This window comes from Danio aesculapii, chromosome 23 (genome assembly GCF_903798145.1).
Source record: "Danio aesculapii chromosome 23, fDanAes4.1, whole genome shotgun sequence".
In the NCBI taxonomy this organism is placed as follows: Eukaryota; Metazoa; Chordata; class Actinopteri; order Cypriniformes; family Danionidae; genus Danio; species Danio aesculapii.
Genome location: NC_079457.1, coordinates 26180521 through 26198943, shown reverse-complemented (window position 1 = coordinate 26198943; position 18423 = coordinate 26180521). Strand labels below are relative to the sequence as shown.

Here is an 18423-nt window from a genome sequence, read left to right as displayed (position 1 = left end):
ATATTAATAATAATAATTATTAATGGTAATAGTGATAAAAGCAACAATGTCTGAAGTAATTTCATTTGAAACTACATACAATAAAAATGCAGTTATTTAAAATTGTAATAAATATTTAACGTTTTACATTTAATAAATGCCGCATTGATAAACAGAATAATTTTCTTTAAAAAATGGCCCCAAACTTTTGACCGATAGTGTAACGTTATATATATAAAATATATAAAAATACTAAACAAATTCGAGGTACCAAATGAATCGACCAACAAATGACTTTTATTTTGAAAAGTGAAGACTAGTGTATTTTGGATGGACAGTAGCTGCAATGTCTCCCTCTGTAAGTAATTTTCTAGTCCTTCTTTACAATGATTAGAAGGAAAATAAAAATAGTAGCATGTGTAACGTTTACATGTATGTCCTGTGAGGAGGAACTTGTGCTGGTGTGAGGCCGCTTGCGCTTCATTTGCAGCAGCAGCATCCGTTTCCTCTGTTTTAAGTTTTCGCGGTAAAGGGGGTTGGTGCCATTTGTGCTCAGACACAGAAATGCATTCCCTCAACCTTATTATTTTGTAAGCGTTGTAGCTGAAGTTTAGACTTACCGGCTAACGTCTGACCCCGAGAAGTGTTTGGTCAAAAGAGTGCTTTCTCGTGTCTTCAGCAGAAAACGTTACCGCGCGCGCGAATGTTTTATTTAAAACAACGGTAGGTTAATCACTCTCCACCCGCCGGATGACTAACGTTTAATGACATTAGTTTATCGACGTCTTATTAGATGATTTTTAAATGTATAATACTATGGTTGTGATTTCTAACGAGATTTTACTCGTATAAACGCGCAGAATATGACGAGACGTTTTTGATAAGTGTCCTTGTAATATGGCCTGGACAACAAAACCGAGTTATAAATGTCAGTTTTTGTAAAATTGAGATGTATGCCTCACATGAAAGCAGAATAAATAAGCTTTCCATTTTAGTGTACTTTTTAGTATTGATTCAATATTTGGCTGACAACGTTACAACATTTTTTTAATCTGAGGGTTAAAAAATTAACCAAATATTAAGAAGATAGCTTTTATAGTTGTCCAGATTAAGTTTTTAGGGATGCAGATTACTAGTAATCAAAATGGAGCATGATCTTTCAAAGAAAAAAAACAGTCATTTTGACCCATACAATGTAATTTTTAGATATTGCCAATAATGCACTTGTGCAACATAATACTGGTTTTGTGGTCCAGGGTTTCATATCGTCCTAGTTGAGATGTTTTAAGACTAAAATCAAAATTTGCAGAATAATATAAACAATTTATCTACAGGTTATGGAAAATGGTTGTGATTGCAGGGAAACACTACAAGTATAACTCCGTGACAGACCAGTCAAGTGGAAAACATCACCTGCTCAGGTATTGTTTTTTTTAGTTTGTTTTATTTTATTCAGATGTCTAAAACACCTTGATTTTGTATTAAGGTAAAGTTGGTTTTCTATTCGCACATTCAGGCGTTCTCCTTAAGAATATAATTTCAGAAAAGTATTATTTGCAAAAATCTAAATAGTAAAGTTATATTAGCAGCCAATAACTATCAAAGTACAATGTTCACAGTCAAATAAATAGTGCTAACGTTGTTTTGAATTAATTTAAATGTGATTTAAGACCCAATATTCAAATTAGCGTGGTAAACAGTATAAGGACCATTAAATGAACAAATGTGCGAATATAAAACCAACTTTTTTTTTTTTTTTTTTTTTTTGTATACCAGTTATATTTACAATGATACATTTGTGTGAAGCTGGTCATGAAATTAGCATCTTTCTTAAACACTTAAAAAAATGATTTACATATTTAATCTTAACATGAACTTTTTGCCTTTTTGTTTCCTGAGTTCAGACTTGTATGTTTATAAAATTACAAATAAGACTTTTTTTGTTTTATTATGCTGTTCTTTATACATATATAGGTTTATGCAATGATCAACATTACTTTAACCAATGTATTTTTAACCTATTTTTCTAGGAACTCTGCTGAATGGTAACCTACAGAAAACCTGTTATTCAAAGAGTTTCAGTTCACAGAGCTTGAAATGCGTAGGTGTTTACTTTGGATTAATTTTGGATTGTTTTTTTGTTACTGAGCATATTGAAAAAATAAATAGTATCGGTGGTCTTGAACCATTTTTTGACTGTCTTTTTTTATTATTATTTCAGCTAGGAGACGTTCTTCAAGACTCAGATGTCCAAAACAGCAAATGAAAAATGGCAAACAAAATTCAAATAATTTATTCACTTGCAATCCAGCCGCAATGTGTTTCATTAGAAGGTATGCTTCATCTACCTCATATTATGGATCAGTCTCAAATCCAGTATTAGCCCAGAAATACTGGGAGGACATTACTGCCATCTGCAGTCAGACTCCGTACTGCCTTTATCTATACCATGGAGTGGAGCTCGAGGATGACAAGAAGGCCAGTGTGGTCTTGTTGGGCTTTTTTGACAAAGAAACTGGGAAAAACAAGATCAGACTGCTGGATGTTGTTCATCCAACAAAAGAGTCCTCTGAAGACATCTGCAACTACACCTCGGACATGCTGAGGAAGATTAGAATACCTATATTCAACATGGCAGTATTATATTCAGATTTCCCAGATCACGAACATCTTGTAGCTGGTCTACAGTTAAAGAAATCTGAGATTGTGTCTTTATGTGGACTTACAGACCTGACAGGACAAGTGTGTCACAGTGGTGTTGAGAAAATTGAGTTTTCTCACCTGATTCTGAATCTCATCACAGAGATCTACAAACACTTTCCATCTTTCCCAGCGGATCTACAAGCTTTGCTTGAAGATATTGATGGGTCAGACATTGATAATCATCTGACATCTCAGTGCTCTCTCTTCTGGAGAATAATTAAGAAAATTCCTCTAGCTTGGTCACATCTTGAGAAGTACTTTGGATCTCTGCGTACAGAAGAAGAAGCAGTCTGCCTTCTTCTAGATGATCTCAAAATAAAGCTTAATGTCCTCTTTCTTACCCACGCTTTGCAGCCGCTTTGTGATTTTCAGGAGACCATTGATCAAGGTGCCAGCGTCTTACAACTGCTCCAAGATGCTTCTAAATTAGTGAGACTTTACACGCAGAGTTTCCTCAGACCAAAAGCAGCAGAGTATTTTCACAGGAGAGGAAAGACCTCACTTGTACAGGAGACGGTGGGACATTTACCTAGAGGAGAGGTTGCAGTCGGCGAACAGGCTGCTGATTTTCTCCAGCAGCACTCTGAAGAGTTGTCTGACTACTTGGAGACATTTCACAGTTCCATCATCTCCTTCTACACCACTGTTACTGTTAGTATCGTTGAACGTCTACCTCTCCCTGATTCCACCCTGAGAAACTTGTCATTGGTGTTGAGTCCAGGAAAAAAGCTTGAAGTGACCGGCAAAATGGTGCAAGATTTAGGTGTCAGTTTTGGTGTTTGCTCAGAGAATGTCAGCTTGCTCAAAGATGAGTTTTTGGAGTACCAGTTTATTGATGAAAGTGATGCACACCCAGCTAACCAGTCAATGGAGCAGTACTGGAAGACAGAGCTGAGGATTATGGGGAAGGCATCTAGTTTTGGGAAAGTCATCCTAAGCTTGTTGGCCCTTCCCAGAACTCTGAGAAAAGAGCAGAATTTTGAACAGGTGAGTTACTGATGTATGAACAGCTTCCAGAAACCATATTATCAGATATCAGTTTGACTAAATAATATTTAATGTAGTTTGAATCAAGGAACTAATGATGGTGTTTTAATGTGTTGGTGTCATTGAACAGTCAGGGACACATAAAAATAAATAAATTCAGATTTTGAGTTTTTGTTTATGTGCACGATTGTCTGTATTTCAGCTGTTTCAACACACTGACAACATCAAGAGAAGAAAACTGAAGGACTGCAAGAAGGCGATGTCTGAGGATGATGTCACAGACAGGAGTTCTTATAAAAGTTCTCCATCACATCTCAGCCCAGAGACGCAAGGTAAGGGGTAAAAGACACCAGTGTTTGTACTTTTAAAGAAAAAAAGATTTATAATGACCGTACAATTTGACAACAGAGTAATTGAAAGGCTGTTGAGGAACTGAGGCCAGGGGCTTGACTTGGAAGTATCTCTGAGATGAAGAAAGTTCCTGAACACCATTTTCTCTTTTTACAATACCTTATTTTTAAGGTATTATAAAAATGTAAGGAAATTTGTGAAAATTTAAGGGATTTTCTGCATTCAGCTGCTCTGTGTTTCATGGAAATCTGGCTGAACGACACTATACCGGGCAACACGCTTCAACTACCGGGCTATCAGCTGTTCAGAGCGGATCGCGGCGAAGAATCGACGTGGAAATCGCGCGGTGGCGGGACGTGCTTTTACATCAATGAAAGGTGGTGTACAGATGTAACAGTTTTAAATGTGCCATCCAGATCTCGAAGCTTTGTTTATTAACGGTAAACCTTTCTACACATGGCGCGAGTTCTGCTCGTTCATCCTCTGCGATACAGAAACTAGCTGATTAGATTACGGTAATAGAGCAACAACACCCGGACTCTGTTTTAATCATTTTCTGGGATTTTAACAAAGCAAAACTATCCTGTGAACTGCCAAAATATAGACAGCATGTTACATGTCCCACAAGAGATGATAATATACTGGATCACTGCTTTACCACAATATAGGATGTATACCGCTCCGTCCAACGAGCCGCTTTGGGACACTCTGACCATTGTTTGATTCATCTCATACCAACCTACAGGGAGAAACTGAAAACAGCCAAACCTGTATTAAGATCTGTGATAAGATGGACTAACAACACAGAGCGGGATCTACAAGCCTGTTTCGACCTCACTGACTGGAGTGTTTTTTAAGCTGCTACAAACGATATGGATGAGCTCACAGAGACTGTAACATCTTATATCAGTTTCTGTGAAAACGTGTGCATTTCTACCAGGACTCAACTCGCATACAACAATGACAAATTATGGTTCACTGTAAAACTCAGACAGCTACGTCAGGCCAAGGAGTTGCTTACAGCAATGGGGAGAGGGCCTTGTATAAGCAGGCCAAATACACACTGAAAAAGCAGATCAGAGTCGCAAATGGAACTATTCTGAGAAACTAAGGAGTCAGTTCTCTTCCAGCGACTCAGCATCCGTGTGGAAAAGTCTGAAAAACATCACAAACTACAAGACAACATCCCCCAGCACTGTAGACAATGAACGACTTGCAAACGACCTGAATGAGTTTTACTGCCGGTTTGAGAGAAACTTCCCACACCCACTCTGAACTGTTCTTCACGCCACCATTAACACCTCCACCACCACCCCCTCCCCCATACCTGCACTTCAGTTCAGTGAAGATGAGGTGCACCAGGTCTTCCGGAAACAGAAGAGGAAAAAAGCACCAGGCCCAGATTTTATAACACCAGCCTGTTTAAAATCCTGTGCTGACCAACTGGCCCCCATCTTCACCCTGATCTTCAACAGATCACTGGAGCTGTGAGAAGTGCCCTCCTGCCTCAAACGCTCCCATCATACCCATCCCAAAGAAACCCAAACTTACAGGACTAAATGACTACAGACCGTGCTAACATCTGTGGTCTTGAAGTCTTTTGAAAAACTGGTCCTGGCCCACCTGAAGGACATCACTGAGCCCTCACTGGACTCTCTTCAGTAAGTATGGGACTGCATTATGTTCTGCAACACCTAGACAGACCATGGACCTATGTGAGCCTTTTGTTTGTTGACTTCAGCTCGGCGTTTAACACTATCATCCCAAAACTTCTCCTGCCCAATTTAACTCAGCTCTCTGTACCCACCTCTGTCTGTCAGTGGATCAACTGCTTCCTAACGGACAGGTAGCAGCTGGCGAAGCTGGGAAAATTCTTATCCAGTATCTGCACAATCAGCATTGGCGCCCCCCAGGGGTGTGTCCTCTCCTCACTGCTCCTCTCCCTGTACACGAATTACTGCACTTCAAAAGACTCCTCTGTCAAGCTTTTGAAGTTTGCAGACGACACCACACTATTTGGCCTCATTCAGGACGATGACGAGTCTGCTTACAGACAGGAGGTTAAGGAGTTGGCTGTCTGGGGCAGTCACAACAACCTGGAGCTCAACACGCTCAAAACAGTGGAGATGATAGTGGACTTCAGGAGAAACCTCCCTGCTCTCCCCCCACTTAGCATCATTTACAGCATTGTGGCAGCAGTGGAGTCATTGAGGTTCCTTGGCACCACCATCTCTCAGGACCTGAAGTGGGACTCTCACATTGACTCTATTGTCAAAAAAGCTCAGCAGAGGCTGTGCTGTACTTCGTCAGCTGAGGAAGTTCAACCTCCTAAAGGAGCTGCTGAAACAGTTCTACACCTCCATCATTAAATCAGTCATCTACACATCAATAACTGTCTGGTTTAGCTCAGCTACTAAATACGATCTCCAAAGACTACGTTGAATAGTTCGGACTGCTGAGCGAATCATTGGTACAAGCCTTCCTACTCCACAAGAACTGTATTTATCCAGAGCGAGCAAAAGGGCTGCCAAAATCACTCTGTACCCCTTACACCCAGCACTCTGCCTCTTTGAACTTTTACGTTCTGGTCGATGCTACAGAGCACTGCGCACCAGAACAGCCCGACACAGAAACAGTTTCTTCCCTCAGGCAATCCATCTCATAAACACTTGATGATAATAATTGTGGAACAAACATCACTAATTGCCATACACTTTTATACACATATGCACTTATTTAACAACACACTTTACATGCCAATTTGCACATAACAGCTGGACATATAACGTTGTATATAGAAATATAGCTCTACATGCACTTGTCAATTTGTATATTTGCATTCACTACTTCTTTTTTTTTTTTTAAATATGTTTATTATTCGTTTTTTGTCCTGTCTTTGTAATTCTGTTGCACTGTAGAAGCTCTGTCACCAAAACAAATTCCTTGTATGTGTGAACATACCTGGCAATAAAGCTCTTTCTAATTCTGATTATTTGATCACGAAAAATTTACTTCAATAATCCCTTCCCAGCACTTAATACAACAACGTTTTCTGGCAAAAAAGATCGGACAACCTTTGTTTCCAAATTTAAGTTTTTTTTTATTTTTTATTGTATTTGCTAAACATTTCCAACCAAATGCATATGAAGTCCTACAATAGTCTTACAATATTCACATTGTAGCATAAAATATGCAAATAAAATAACAAAGAAAGAAAAAAAAAAAACAGAGCGGGTATGCATAACAATGGGGTATATGCACACAGACTTTAAATTTCAGCCAGCCAGCCTCAGCGCTTCTGCTAAAATTATAAAATTGCCATGTTTAAAGTCTGATTTCTTTAAAATTAAGCGATCTTCACCACCTGATAGATATACAATATGAAGTGGGTCTCAGACCAGACTAGAAGCAAAGCATTCAATTCCATTTTCCCCCGCCATCTCATTAAATTATGACAGTTTATTTTACCCAAGTATTTTCAATGGAGTTTCTGCACTCATCTGCTGATCCTAACGGTTTTACGCTTTAACAACTAAATGAATGCTTAAGTCTATTTAATTGGGAGTTATGGTATTTACATGCTGTAAAAGGAACCTAATGAAATTGAAAATAGTCACATTAAGCTTTCACTGGAAGTTTACCGTTGGCTAAAATAACACTAGCTGTGCATATACCCCATTACCATAGAGAAGATGAGTTTCGTTTTCGCAGTATATTTACATTATCTGTTGTGAAAGGATATGTTGCGACCAGGCCCTGATCTCTTTGCGTCACACTCTTAACAAATCTGCTTGATTCTCAGATGTCATTGACTTGCGGGAAGAGAAAGACGTTGAGCCAATGGAAGTAGAGGATACTTTGCTGGTGTCTGATTTGGACACAGAAAGCCAGAATGGCACAAAAGGTTCCTCTTCAAATATAATAGATGTTATAACAGTTACTTTGTCCTTTCTGAGAATTTGGGACGTGACTTAAATAAAAATATTTATCTGATCTTTTTTATTTTTGCCATCAGGGAATTGTCCAAATGTGTCTAGTAATGATGATAAGTGTAGCAGCCATGATGATGATGACGATGATTACAGCAGTAGTGATGATGATGATGATGTCATATGGAGAGAGGTAAATCTGTACTTGCTGTTTGCACAGTAGGGTGATGCTTCATTCTGGATACTCTAAGTGAACACCGATGTTTTTGTTATTTTACCAGAAAGGAAAAGGAAATAGCTGCCATAATAATGAGCAAACAAAAAATCCATACAAGGTAACTTCTTCAACCTTTCCAAAGTTAAATATATTTTTTATTGCTTGTGGGAATTATGTTGTATCCCTTTCACTAATAAAGATTGGCTGCTTGAAAATGTAGTCATTAAATGCTGTCAATGATAATAATGCTACATACCTGCTAAATTTATTTCAATCATGTTTAAAAAAAAAAAATCCACATGAGAGGAAAATTCAAATGGAGATGGAAACAATCCCACAAGTAATCCAGAGAACCACGTGATCAGCTGATTCAGTGCAGTTCTTGGAGTTGTGGGTAGGGCGGTGTAATAATCAAAATTCAGTTTCGATTTCAGTTACGGCTTCCAACGATTATAAAACATTCATCGAGATAAAATGATCATTGCGACATATCCCGCACCCTTTCCAGCAGTACGTATTTGTTTCACTGCAAAGCTCAGTTTTACATGAAAATTAGTGAAAGCATGTGCTGTAACCTGAATTTTACAGCATGGGACGTGGTTAATTTATTGTTGTGTATTTAATTTATTCATTTTTTTTTAAAGCACGAAAGAATGCATGCTGTTGGGTGTGCGCACTCAGCCTCAGGGATGAGTAGAACACACACATACCATGTTGTCCTCTAAAGTTGACCACTGAAATATGTCAAATACATACAGAAATGTGTGAACTCAGCGCTAAGTAATTACTTACATTAACCCCGTTCATTATGAAGAAATAACTAAGCATAAAGAGTTAAGAATGAAACGGCTTGTGAAAGTAAAACACGAACGGAACTATGCGGCTCTTAAAGCAACAGTACACTATATTCCTAATACGGAGTGTTTTTATCATTATTAATCAAACAACAAAAGACAAGGACAATCACTCACTGCTCTTAAATTTTTAATTAGCAACAAATCAAGTTTAATTCTTACAGTGAAGTTGCTTAAAGCAGAGTTTGTTTCATTAGTCAAATTTTATTCAATTGTAATTTTTCCTTTCCGTAATTGTGAGAATGTTTTGTTAGTTTGTTCCATTCTGCTTCAGTTTTAAGAATTGTGAAACTTAATTTTTAAAATGTGTAGGTGTACTATCAAGCTTATTTACAGGGGGAAAACCAAATATATGTTTAGTATATACAGGGCTTGAAATTAAACTTTTTGCTTGGTAGCACTGGTGCTCCTAACTTCAAATTTTAGACAAACCTTCAAATATTTAGGCACACCTACGAAAGATTCTGAGCACCGTTACTACATGTTTTATACTAACAGATTTATTGCATTTGAAATCAAAACTAACAAACAAAAAAATCTACATGCACCCACTGCCCATGCACATCTTGATGATTAAATGAAGGAATAAATAAAACCACTTGGACTAAAAAAGATTTAGTGGCAAACTCCGTCCCATCGGCTTTACAGTAAATGGCTTTAGCCACTTTGATAGTGGACTTGCAACCACTGCAGAGTGAAAATGGTGGATTAACATTTGCCACATGATCATTATCAGATGTGACATTTGTAACTTTAGGTGGTTTCTAATTTATTATTAGAATTATTATCTAGAATTATTATTATTATTATCTAATTTGTTATTTTTATTGCTCTCATCTTCAGCCATTTACATTTTCACAGGTGTTGCTTACTGTCACCTGAAGGCATTCACTGAGTGAATGACAGCTGCTATTAACCAATCCATTCGCGTTCAGCTCTGGCGCAATTTGTAACAAGTTGCGTAGATAAAATTGAAAAAAAAAATCTAAAACATTCGCAATTTTGATCTCTGATATGTAGTTTAATAAAAACAAGAGCAATATTTACACCTCCAACACCACACATTAATTTTAACACATTTGAAATAATCTTATCAAGGATTCACGGGGAAATTCCATATATGGCAGAATCTTTAGCAACAAGGCTTCAAAGTGCCAACAGTGTTGGTACCAAAAGCACTTCTTTAGTGTCTTATATGGTGCTTATTTTTTATTTACATCACCCAAGTGCAACTGTTATGTGCACCCCTGCCTGTATTACATGTTTTCTTAATTGCATTTTATTTCTTCAGGGCAGTTACGTCGTCGGTGAGATGGTTTGGGGACCGCTTGAGGGCTTTGGTCTTTGGCCTGGACTGGTTCAGAGCTGGGATAGCAGGAAACCCTGTGGCTCCATGTGTAAAGTGTTTTTCTTTGGAAACAGGATGCAGTCTGAGGTAGAACGTTTATTAGTCTTTTGCACCTCATGTTTCACCTTAATTCAGTTATTAAGAGAGATCAAACTGCGTATGTTTCCATTGTAGATCCAAGCAGACGATCTCACGCCCTTCTTTTCGTTTGCTAAGTGCTTCTCTTCTAATTTCTTTGCCACAGTAGCAACATATAAAGATGCAATCTTCTATTCTCTGCAGGTAATGAAAGTTCTTATTTTGCTAGCATCATCTGTTTGGCTCTCTAAGATTTATTTGGCAGGGTGCAGATTTTTACTCTAATTTCACAGATATTTCTTTTGATTTACCATGCAAATACATAAATAAAAGTTGTTGTCGTGAGTGGTGTTTTCTACATGATATGCTCCAGGTGGCTTCCAGACGTAGTAGAATGTTTTTTTCTCCTGACACGGACTCTATGGATGAGTTGCTCAGAGTTATGTTGAACTGGGCCTTTGGAGGCTTTAAACCATCAGGAGAAGATGGTCTTCGACCTCAATCAGAATGCAATGGTATGCAATCTTTGTGCTGTACAACCTTCAGTGCATGAACTATAGTATTTAACTTTAAGGGTGTGTTCACAGTTGCAGTATGTCACTCTTGTTTGAGTTGGAATGAAGAATAAAATTATGTTTATCCTTACCTTAGCATTTACATGGTCATGCTTGAGCATTCTGTTATTTTTTTTTATGATCGCATTCTGTGACTTTTTTTTTGCTCAATGTTTTGTTCATATCTCAGTTCAGTCACTCTAGAGTTCATTTGGAAGTGAATAGGGACCTTCTCACTCAGCTCAATTTGAAATCAAATTACAGTGGATATTACTCCTTCACATGCCAATAGGTGCTACAAACTACTAGCCAGCACACTAGATAGCCCAATTCACTGTTCAGCTGTTCATCTGTAGCATTTGATCACTGGAAAGAATCACTTAATTATTGATGTACAGCACCACAAGACTAGCTCTGACTCAAATCAACCACACTCTATAGCAGGACACAACAAACCATCGACAAGCATCTGTCAAGGTGGTTTGCTTGGTGTGTTCCACATGTTGCCTTTCGTCAGGCTCACGTCAGAGGCAGTTTGCCTGATTCAGCATTTCGAATCAACGTTGGAATTCTGTAAAAGAGTATGCCTGATTGGCTGTTCAGCTACAAATCTGTTTCATCAATTCAGTTTTTGTGCTCTAAGCAAAAGATGCTTGTCATGAGGGAACACAAAGAAGCTGGCTGCCATTTTCATCACATTCTTTTTCAGGCAGCATTTCACACCACTTTTGGATATGCACTCGCAAACTTAGCACCTTCCCTCAGGGGGATCTGTGCCACCATTCTAAATTTCGTTGCACTTTGTGAAGTAAATGAGGGAAACTTGCATGGACAAACCATTGGCTCCTCGATTTTGGACAACAGAGCAAATCTGTTTTGTATGTACACTCAGACACCTATATGTCCCAGAATGCAATGTGATTGTGACATCACAACAGCATAGTTTTTTAAAGCACTAAAAGGTTTAGGGAATTCAGTTTTAAACCAATTTAAATAGTGGACAATTTGCTATGCATTTACAGTATATTTATATTTGTTTCTTATTTTAGAACTGCTTTTTACACCACGATCAGTAAATGGGAATGATGGATCATCTTCAAACTTCAAAGACCATCGAGAAAAGTTGTTTAACTTAACTGTATCTCTCAATAAGCTCCCTGAATCTCTGGACCTGCACAGAGGCTCAATAGATATTGGTGAAACACATGTTTACAGAAAATTCATGCATCCAAATAGGAGTCTGAGACCCTTGCCATCTAGAGAAAAGAAATCTACACACTTGAAGAGGTGTCTAAATGACATGGAAAGTATGAAGGTTGACTCCAGACAGAACAGTGATGAAAGATGTATGTACACCATTAATATTTGTTGTAGTCAATTTTGCAATATGTTAACCTAGTGTTTATTACTTTTCACAGATGAAATGGTGCATGCTTTTCTGGAAAACAAGATGGACATTGAAGGTGAAACACCCTTTCATAAGCATTGCATTAACTGATGCTGAGTATTAACTAGTACTTATATTTCTCCCCTCTTTCAGAGTTCTGCTTGTCATGCGGGAGTACATTTGTTGACACTATCCACCCACTGTTCGAAGGAAGCCTGTGTGTGAAATGCAAGGTAAATCATCATAAACATAGTTCCACAAAACAAAATGATGCAGGCAGTGAGCCTTGAACTTTGATGTGAACCTGACATTGGATGTTTTAGTTACCCCATTTGGTCGTACACTCACCGGCAACTTTACTAGGTAAACCTGTCCAACTGCTTGTTAACGCAAATTTCTAATCAGCCAATCACATGGCAGCAACTCAATGCATTTAGGCATGCAGACATGATCAAGACGATCTGCTGCAGTTCAAACAGAGCGTCAGAAAGGGGAAGAAAGATGATTTAAGTGACTTTGAACATGGCATGGTTGTTGGTGCAAGACGGGCTGGTCTTAATATGTCAGAAACTGCTGATCTACTGGGATGTTCACGCACAACCATCTTTAGGGTTTACAGAGAATGGTCAGAAAAAGAAAAAAATATTCAGTGAGCGGCAGTTCTGTGGGCCCAAATGCCTAGTTGATGTCAGAGGAGAATGGCCAGACTGGTCCGAGCTGATAACCACTCGTTACAACTGAGGTATGCAGAAAAGCATCTCTGAACACACTACAGCAACAGAAGACCACACCGGGTGCCACTCCTGTCAGCTAATGACAGAAAAACAAGGCTACAATTCGCACAGGCTCACCAAAATTGGGCAATAGAAGATTGAAAAAAACTCTGTCTGGTCTGATGAGTTTCGATTTCTGCTGTGACATGGGATTGTAGGGTCAGAATTTGGCGTCAACAACATGAAAGCATGGATTCATCCTGCCTTTTATTAACAATTCAGGCCGGTGGTGTAATGGTGTGGACAATATTTTCTTGGCACACAACCCAAGTTTGTTGCTGACCATATCCATCCCTTTATGATCACAGTGTTCCCATCTTCTGATGGCTACTTTCAGCAGGATAACGCGCCATGTCATAAAGCACGAATCATGTCAGACTGGTTTCTTGAACATGGCAATGACTTCACTGTACTCAAATGGCCTCCACAGTCACCAGAGCTTAATCCAATAGAGCACCTTTGGCATGTGGTGTATCAGGAGATTTGCGTCATGGATGTGCAGCCGACAAATCTGCAGCAACATGTCAATATGGACCAAAGTCTCTGAGGAATATTTCCAGTACCTTGTTAAATCTATGCCACGAAGGATTTAGGCAAGTCTGAAGGCAAAATGGGGTCCAACCTGGTATTCGTAAGGTGTACCTATTAAAGTGGTCGATAAGTGTATAAAGTATCTTGGGTACTCTCACCAAACGTCCTGTAAGGTTTAATGGCAAATTTTAATTGAATGGGGGAATACATTGAAATGTTCTGTCAGCATATTGTATAGCGTTTATTTTCAAATAGCAAAATAGATTTTAACTACCTCTGTCTATGGTGTCCATCTGCAATGAAGCATTTTTTACTAATTCTACTTTTTTTGATGCAGCTCTAGCTAACACTAAACTCTAGTTAGTTAATGCCAAAAGTTCTGGCTAAATGGTTTTATTATTGCATGTTTATTTGTGTCACACATAGTTTAATTTCACCGAGACGCTGTACAGATATGATGAAGATGGCTATCAGTCGTACTGCACCGTCTGCTGTTCTGGCATGGAGGTCATTCTGTGTGGCCATGACAGCTGCTGTCGGTAAGTGTGTTTGTGGGGGTCTTGAAGAAAGCTAGGAAAACTAAACAATCACCCCACTTTTAGGATTTGTAAATGATTGTAAATCATGGAAGCTTGGGGAAATAGGTCTAATGGTGGCTTTTTTTTAAAAAGTACTCATCAGATTCTTTTATATTGTTAAATAGCTGTAGGACCAAACTTAAAGGTCCTAACTTAAAATCTCGTAAATAAAGTTATTTACCAGATTTGAAAATTGCATTCCTGTAAACAGTTGATTAGGCCTTATAGCAAAAATCAAAGCTCCCTATTTTTCATGTATTTTTCTGATACAAATTAATATGTTTGTATTCATCATATTATATTGTATACATTATCATTAATAGTTCACCAAATGTGGAAGCTTTTCAAATTAGACCAATTACTAAGATTACCAAAAATGGTTTAATAGTTAAAAGTTTATAGTTCTTTCTAAAGATTTTTATCATTTTACAATAAAAACAATCATTATACATAACTTCTTGGTACCTAATCAAATAAATTTGTGACATGAGTCAGATCTTCTATAAAAAGGAAATGCATGTTAAAAGCAGCTGTCAAATTAGATAAAAAGGTGGCATTACAGATATTTTAAGATGAAGGTTTATGAACATTCATCTTAAATCTTGATAATGTAATTGCCTAAATAATGAATTTGAACAAAAGTAACAAAGTAAATCATTTTCATAGGTTTTTACTTCAATGTAATTTTATCCCATTCTCTAGCTGCTACTGTGTGGACTGTCTGGATATATTAGTGGGCAAGGGGACGTTTAACCAGCTGAAAAATGTGGACCCTTGGACCTGTTACCTGTGTGCACCTGAAACCAGCTCTGGAGCCTTAAAGCCCAGGCATGACTGGAGCATCAGAGTGCAGGAGTTATTCGCCAATAACAGCGCTATTCAGTTTGTTAGTGTTCATTCCATTTTGTTTGTCTTGACCATAATACTGGATGGTCTTCCTGATCTGTCTATTGATTGACATTGCTCATCTTCAGGAACCTCATCGTGTTTACCCATCAATCCCAGCTAACCAGCGACGGCCAGTCAGAGTCCTCTCATTATTTGATGGTATAGCCACAGGTAACTCAATTCATAGTCCTTATTTATAGTCCACTTGCAGTTTAATACATGCTCACAGTATGTTCTTGTGCATGTCATTTCAGGATACCTGGTTCTGAGAGATCTTGGCTTTAAAGTGGAAAAATATGTGGCCTCTGAAGTTGATGAAGAGTCTGTTACCATTTCCATGGTCAACCATGAGGGAAAAATCACCTATGTGGATGATGTGAAAAAAATTACAAGGAAACACGTATGTTTGCAAAATTAGTTTATTTTAATTATGTATCTGAAGATGATTCCTCAGCAGTTGGCTCATTAAGTTATTTTTCTCATTGTTCAGATTGATAAATGGGGCCCGTTTGATCTTCTCATTGGTGGAAGTCCTTGTAATGACTTGTGCACAGCCAATCCTAGCCGTAAAGGCTTGTTTGGTAAGACAAATCTGTTGCGCTTTACACACAATATGATTTGCCTGGCATCATGCAGCTTTATAGAACTAGAATGCATATTTTTTAATAGAGGTGTGCCAACCTCTTTGCTGATAATCAAAAGTCTGGATACACAAGGACGTGGTTCACATGATGTTTTTATTGAAGAGACTTCTGCTAAATGTGTCTCATTTTGAAACCGATAATAACATGTAATTGATTGGTCTGCTTTGCTCTCTGCAGAGGGCTCTGGACGACTGTTTTTTGAGTACTATCGCCTTCTAAACGTTTTGAAGCCGAAAGAGGATGACCCACGGCCCTTCTTCTGGCTGTTTGAGAATGTAGTGTTAATGGAAAACCGGGTTAAAGCAGACATTAGCCGCTTTCTGGAAGTGAGTATTTTACTTTATGCTACATAAAGGTTTGGTGAAGACTCAATTCATGTAAATTCAGTGGGTGTTTGTTTCATAATGTTTTGAGCTATAGTATGTGACCCTGGACACAAAACCAGTTGCGTTTCACAGGTATGTTTTTGGCAGCAGCTAAAATCATATTGTATGGGTCAAAATTATCGATTTTTCTTTTATGCCAAAAATAAAATTAAGTACAAGTTTGTGTGATTCTGCTTACCTGACTGACAGTGAAACTTCCAAAATTAAGACATTTTATTTAAAGTTCATTGAATGTCATTGATATGTGAAAAGTAATTGGATGGCTAAAGATGAAGTTATTTTGTGCATGTCCTGTCAACCACATTTTTGATTAGTAATTTGCATCGCTAAACACATCAAAGGTGATTTTTTTTTTTTCAATATTTGTTTTTCCTCCCCAACCCAGAAATTTTTAAATACGGTAGTTGATGGTCTTATTGTTGTAGTAGTAGGCCCGATATTTTGTTACAATACGGTAATATTTGGCCAACTGCTACAACAATCACAGTATTTGAAAATCTGGAAATTCGTGGGTTTTGTGTTCCAGGGACAGGGTTACAAATGACTTATGGTTATTAAGTAAACATTTTAGTTATTCATTTACACAAAAACTGTATTTGGAACTTGAAAACCTACTTCTCAAAACAGATTTCATTGCTTAATATGTTAGAAATGAAACTTAACGTCTAAATTGCATGAATGTGAATTTATGAAAACAGTGAAGTCATGAAACTGCACGTTAAACAGATTTGATTATGCACAAGTAATTGAGAATAATGGCAGACTACAGAACCTTATGTGTTCAGTCGTCTAGTGTTACTTTACATCGCTTGCAAAATACAGCATTTTTAGTCAGTTACATTGATCTTTATGAACAGGTTTTTTTACAATTAAAAAGAGGAAGTGTTAATAGATTGTAGATTCCAATTGATCCCTTTGATCGTATTAGATTTTCTCTCTTGAATCCTAACCTCACATTTTTATAGCCACATTTAATAGTCACCTGCTAAAAAAAGTGTGTGATTTATTTTTAGTGTAACCCTGTGCTTATTGACGCTGTGAAAGTGAGTCCAGCTCACAGAGCAAGATACTTCTGGGGAAACATACCTGGCATGAACAGGTGCGTCAGTTGTATTCCTGTGACTGTCACCCTCACATAAGATACTGTGAATAAATATGATATTGTGACTTAGTTTATTCCTTTTTTTTGATCAGACCAATCATAGCATCTCAGAAAGATAAAGTCTGTCTTCAGGACTGTCTGGATGGAGGCCGTACTGCCAAGGTTTGTCATGAACTTCTTACTAAAGATATGCAGTCATTTGTTGATATAAGTACGTTTAATATTGAGTTCTGACATCATGTCCCATTTTGCAGTATGAAAAAGTACGCACTATTACCACACGGCCAAACATACTCAGACCAGGCATTGATGACAGGCATTACCCAATCGTTATGAATGGCAAAGATGACAGCCTGTGGATCACTGAAATGGAAAAGTAATAATAATATTATTATTAATAATAACACAACTACTCTTTCAGTTTTCACTCAATCACAATAACCTGTTATTTGCTTTGTCAGAATATTTGGATTTCCGAAGCATTACACGGATGTGAAAAATCTGGGCCGCTTGCAGAGGCAGAGAGTATTGGGGAAGTCCTGGAGTGTTCCTGTCATAAGACATCTTTTAGCACCACTGAAGGATTACTTTGCTTGTGACGAATTCCCTGTGAAGTGAACAGAAGTTTATGAAGCATTTTGTTTCATTATCTCTCTATGTAAAAAAACACAGGGGCACAATAGTTTACTTTTTAAAAATGTTTTTGTAACTAAAAGGAATGTTATATGTGTATATTTATCTGTGACGTGCCAAGGTAATAGATTTAGCAGCTTTCCCATGTTGAGCTGTGACTGAAATGAACTGTTTTGGTTTAGTGTGTTCATAAAATTGAGCTGTTTTCTCAGTGTTTTCTATTTTTGCTGTTCTTGCACTTATTTAAAATTGCATTGTGTATTTGTAAAACAACTAAATAAAAACCAAATCAAATATTTATTGTCTAAACCTAGATATAAATGTATAACTTGGCGTAGACTACAATTTTTTTCAAAATATTCATATAATGGAAAATAACATTCACTGCAGGTCTTCAGTATTTCAGTTTAAAATATCTGGGCCATTTTGCTCATAATTCCTGGATACACTGTTGTTAAATTATGCGATTGAGATAATCCCAGCATTCATATTTTTTCGTTT

General features: G+C 37.6%; 1 protein-coding gene across 4 annotated transcripts; it reads left to right on the top strand.

Moving 5' to 3' along the window:
* Positions 1-295: 295 nt before the first annotated feature.
* On the top strand, positions 296-18220 carry dnmt3bb.3 (DNA (cytosine-5-)-methyltransferase beta, duplicate b.3). Of its 4 annotated transcripts, none has more exons than XM_056449298.1 (24): positions 296-337; positions 1314-1400; positions 2010-2080; positions 2201-3669; positions 3872-4001; positions 7823-7924; positions 8036-8142; positions 8231-8284; positions 10312-10455; positions 10543-10650; positions 10820-10961; positions 12050-12346; positions 12419-12463; positions 12541-12620; positions 14118-14230; positions 14972-15155; positions 15244-15328; positions 15412-15557; positions 15648-15738; positions 15979-16127; positions 17201-17286; positions 17382-17451; positions 17544-17665; positions 17751-18220. In XM_056449298.1, exons 3-24 carry the CDS (start codon positions 2077-2079, stop codon positions 17905-17907), a joined length of 3885 nt encoding a protein of 1294 aa, XP_056305273.1. In that variant the 5' UTR covers positions 296-337; positions 1314-1400; positions 2010-2076; the 3' UTR covers positions 17908-18220. The 4 variants fall into 4 exon arrangements, with proteins under 4 accessions (XP_056305273.1, XP_056305274.1, XP_056305272.1 ...); XM_056449299.1 differs by having other exon boundaries at positions 313-337; positions 1340-1400; XM_056449297.1 differs by lacking the exon at positions 296-337 and adding an exon at positions 517-702.
* The last annotated feature ends 203 nt before the right edge of the window (positions 18221-18423 follow it).

Coding starts and splice junctions, on each gene's coding strand:
- dnmt3bb.3 (XM_056449298.1), top strand. Junction 3,670..3,871: donor AAGAGCAGAATTTTGAACAG/GTGAGTTACTGA, acceptor TCTGTATTTCAG/CTGTTTCAACACACTGACAA. Junction 8,285..10,311: donor AAACAAAAAATCCATACAAG/GTAACTTCTTCA, acceptor TTATTTCTTCAG/GGCAGTTACGTCGTCGGTGA.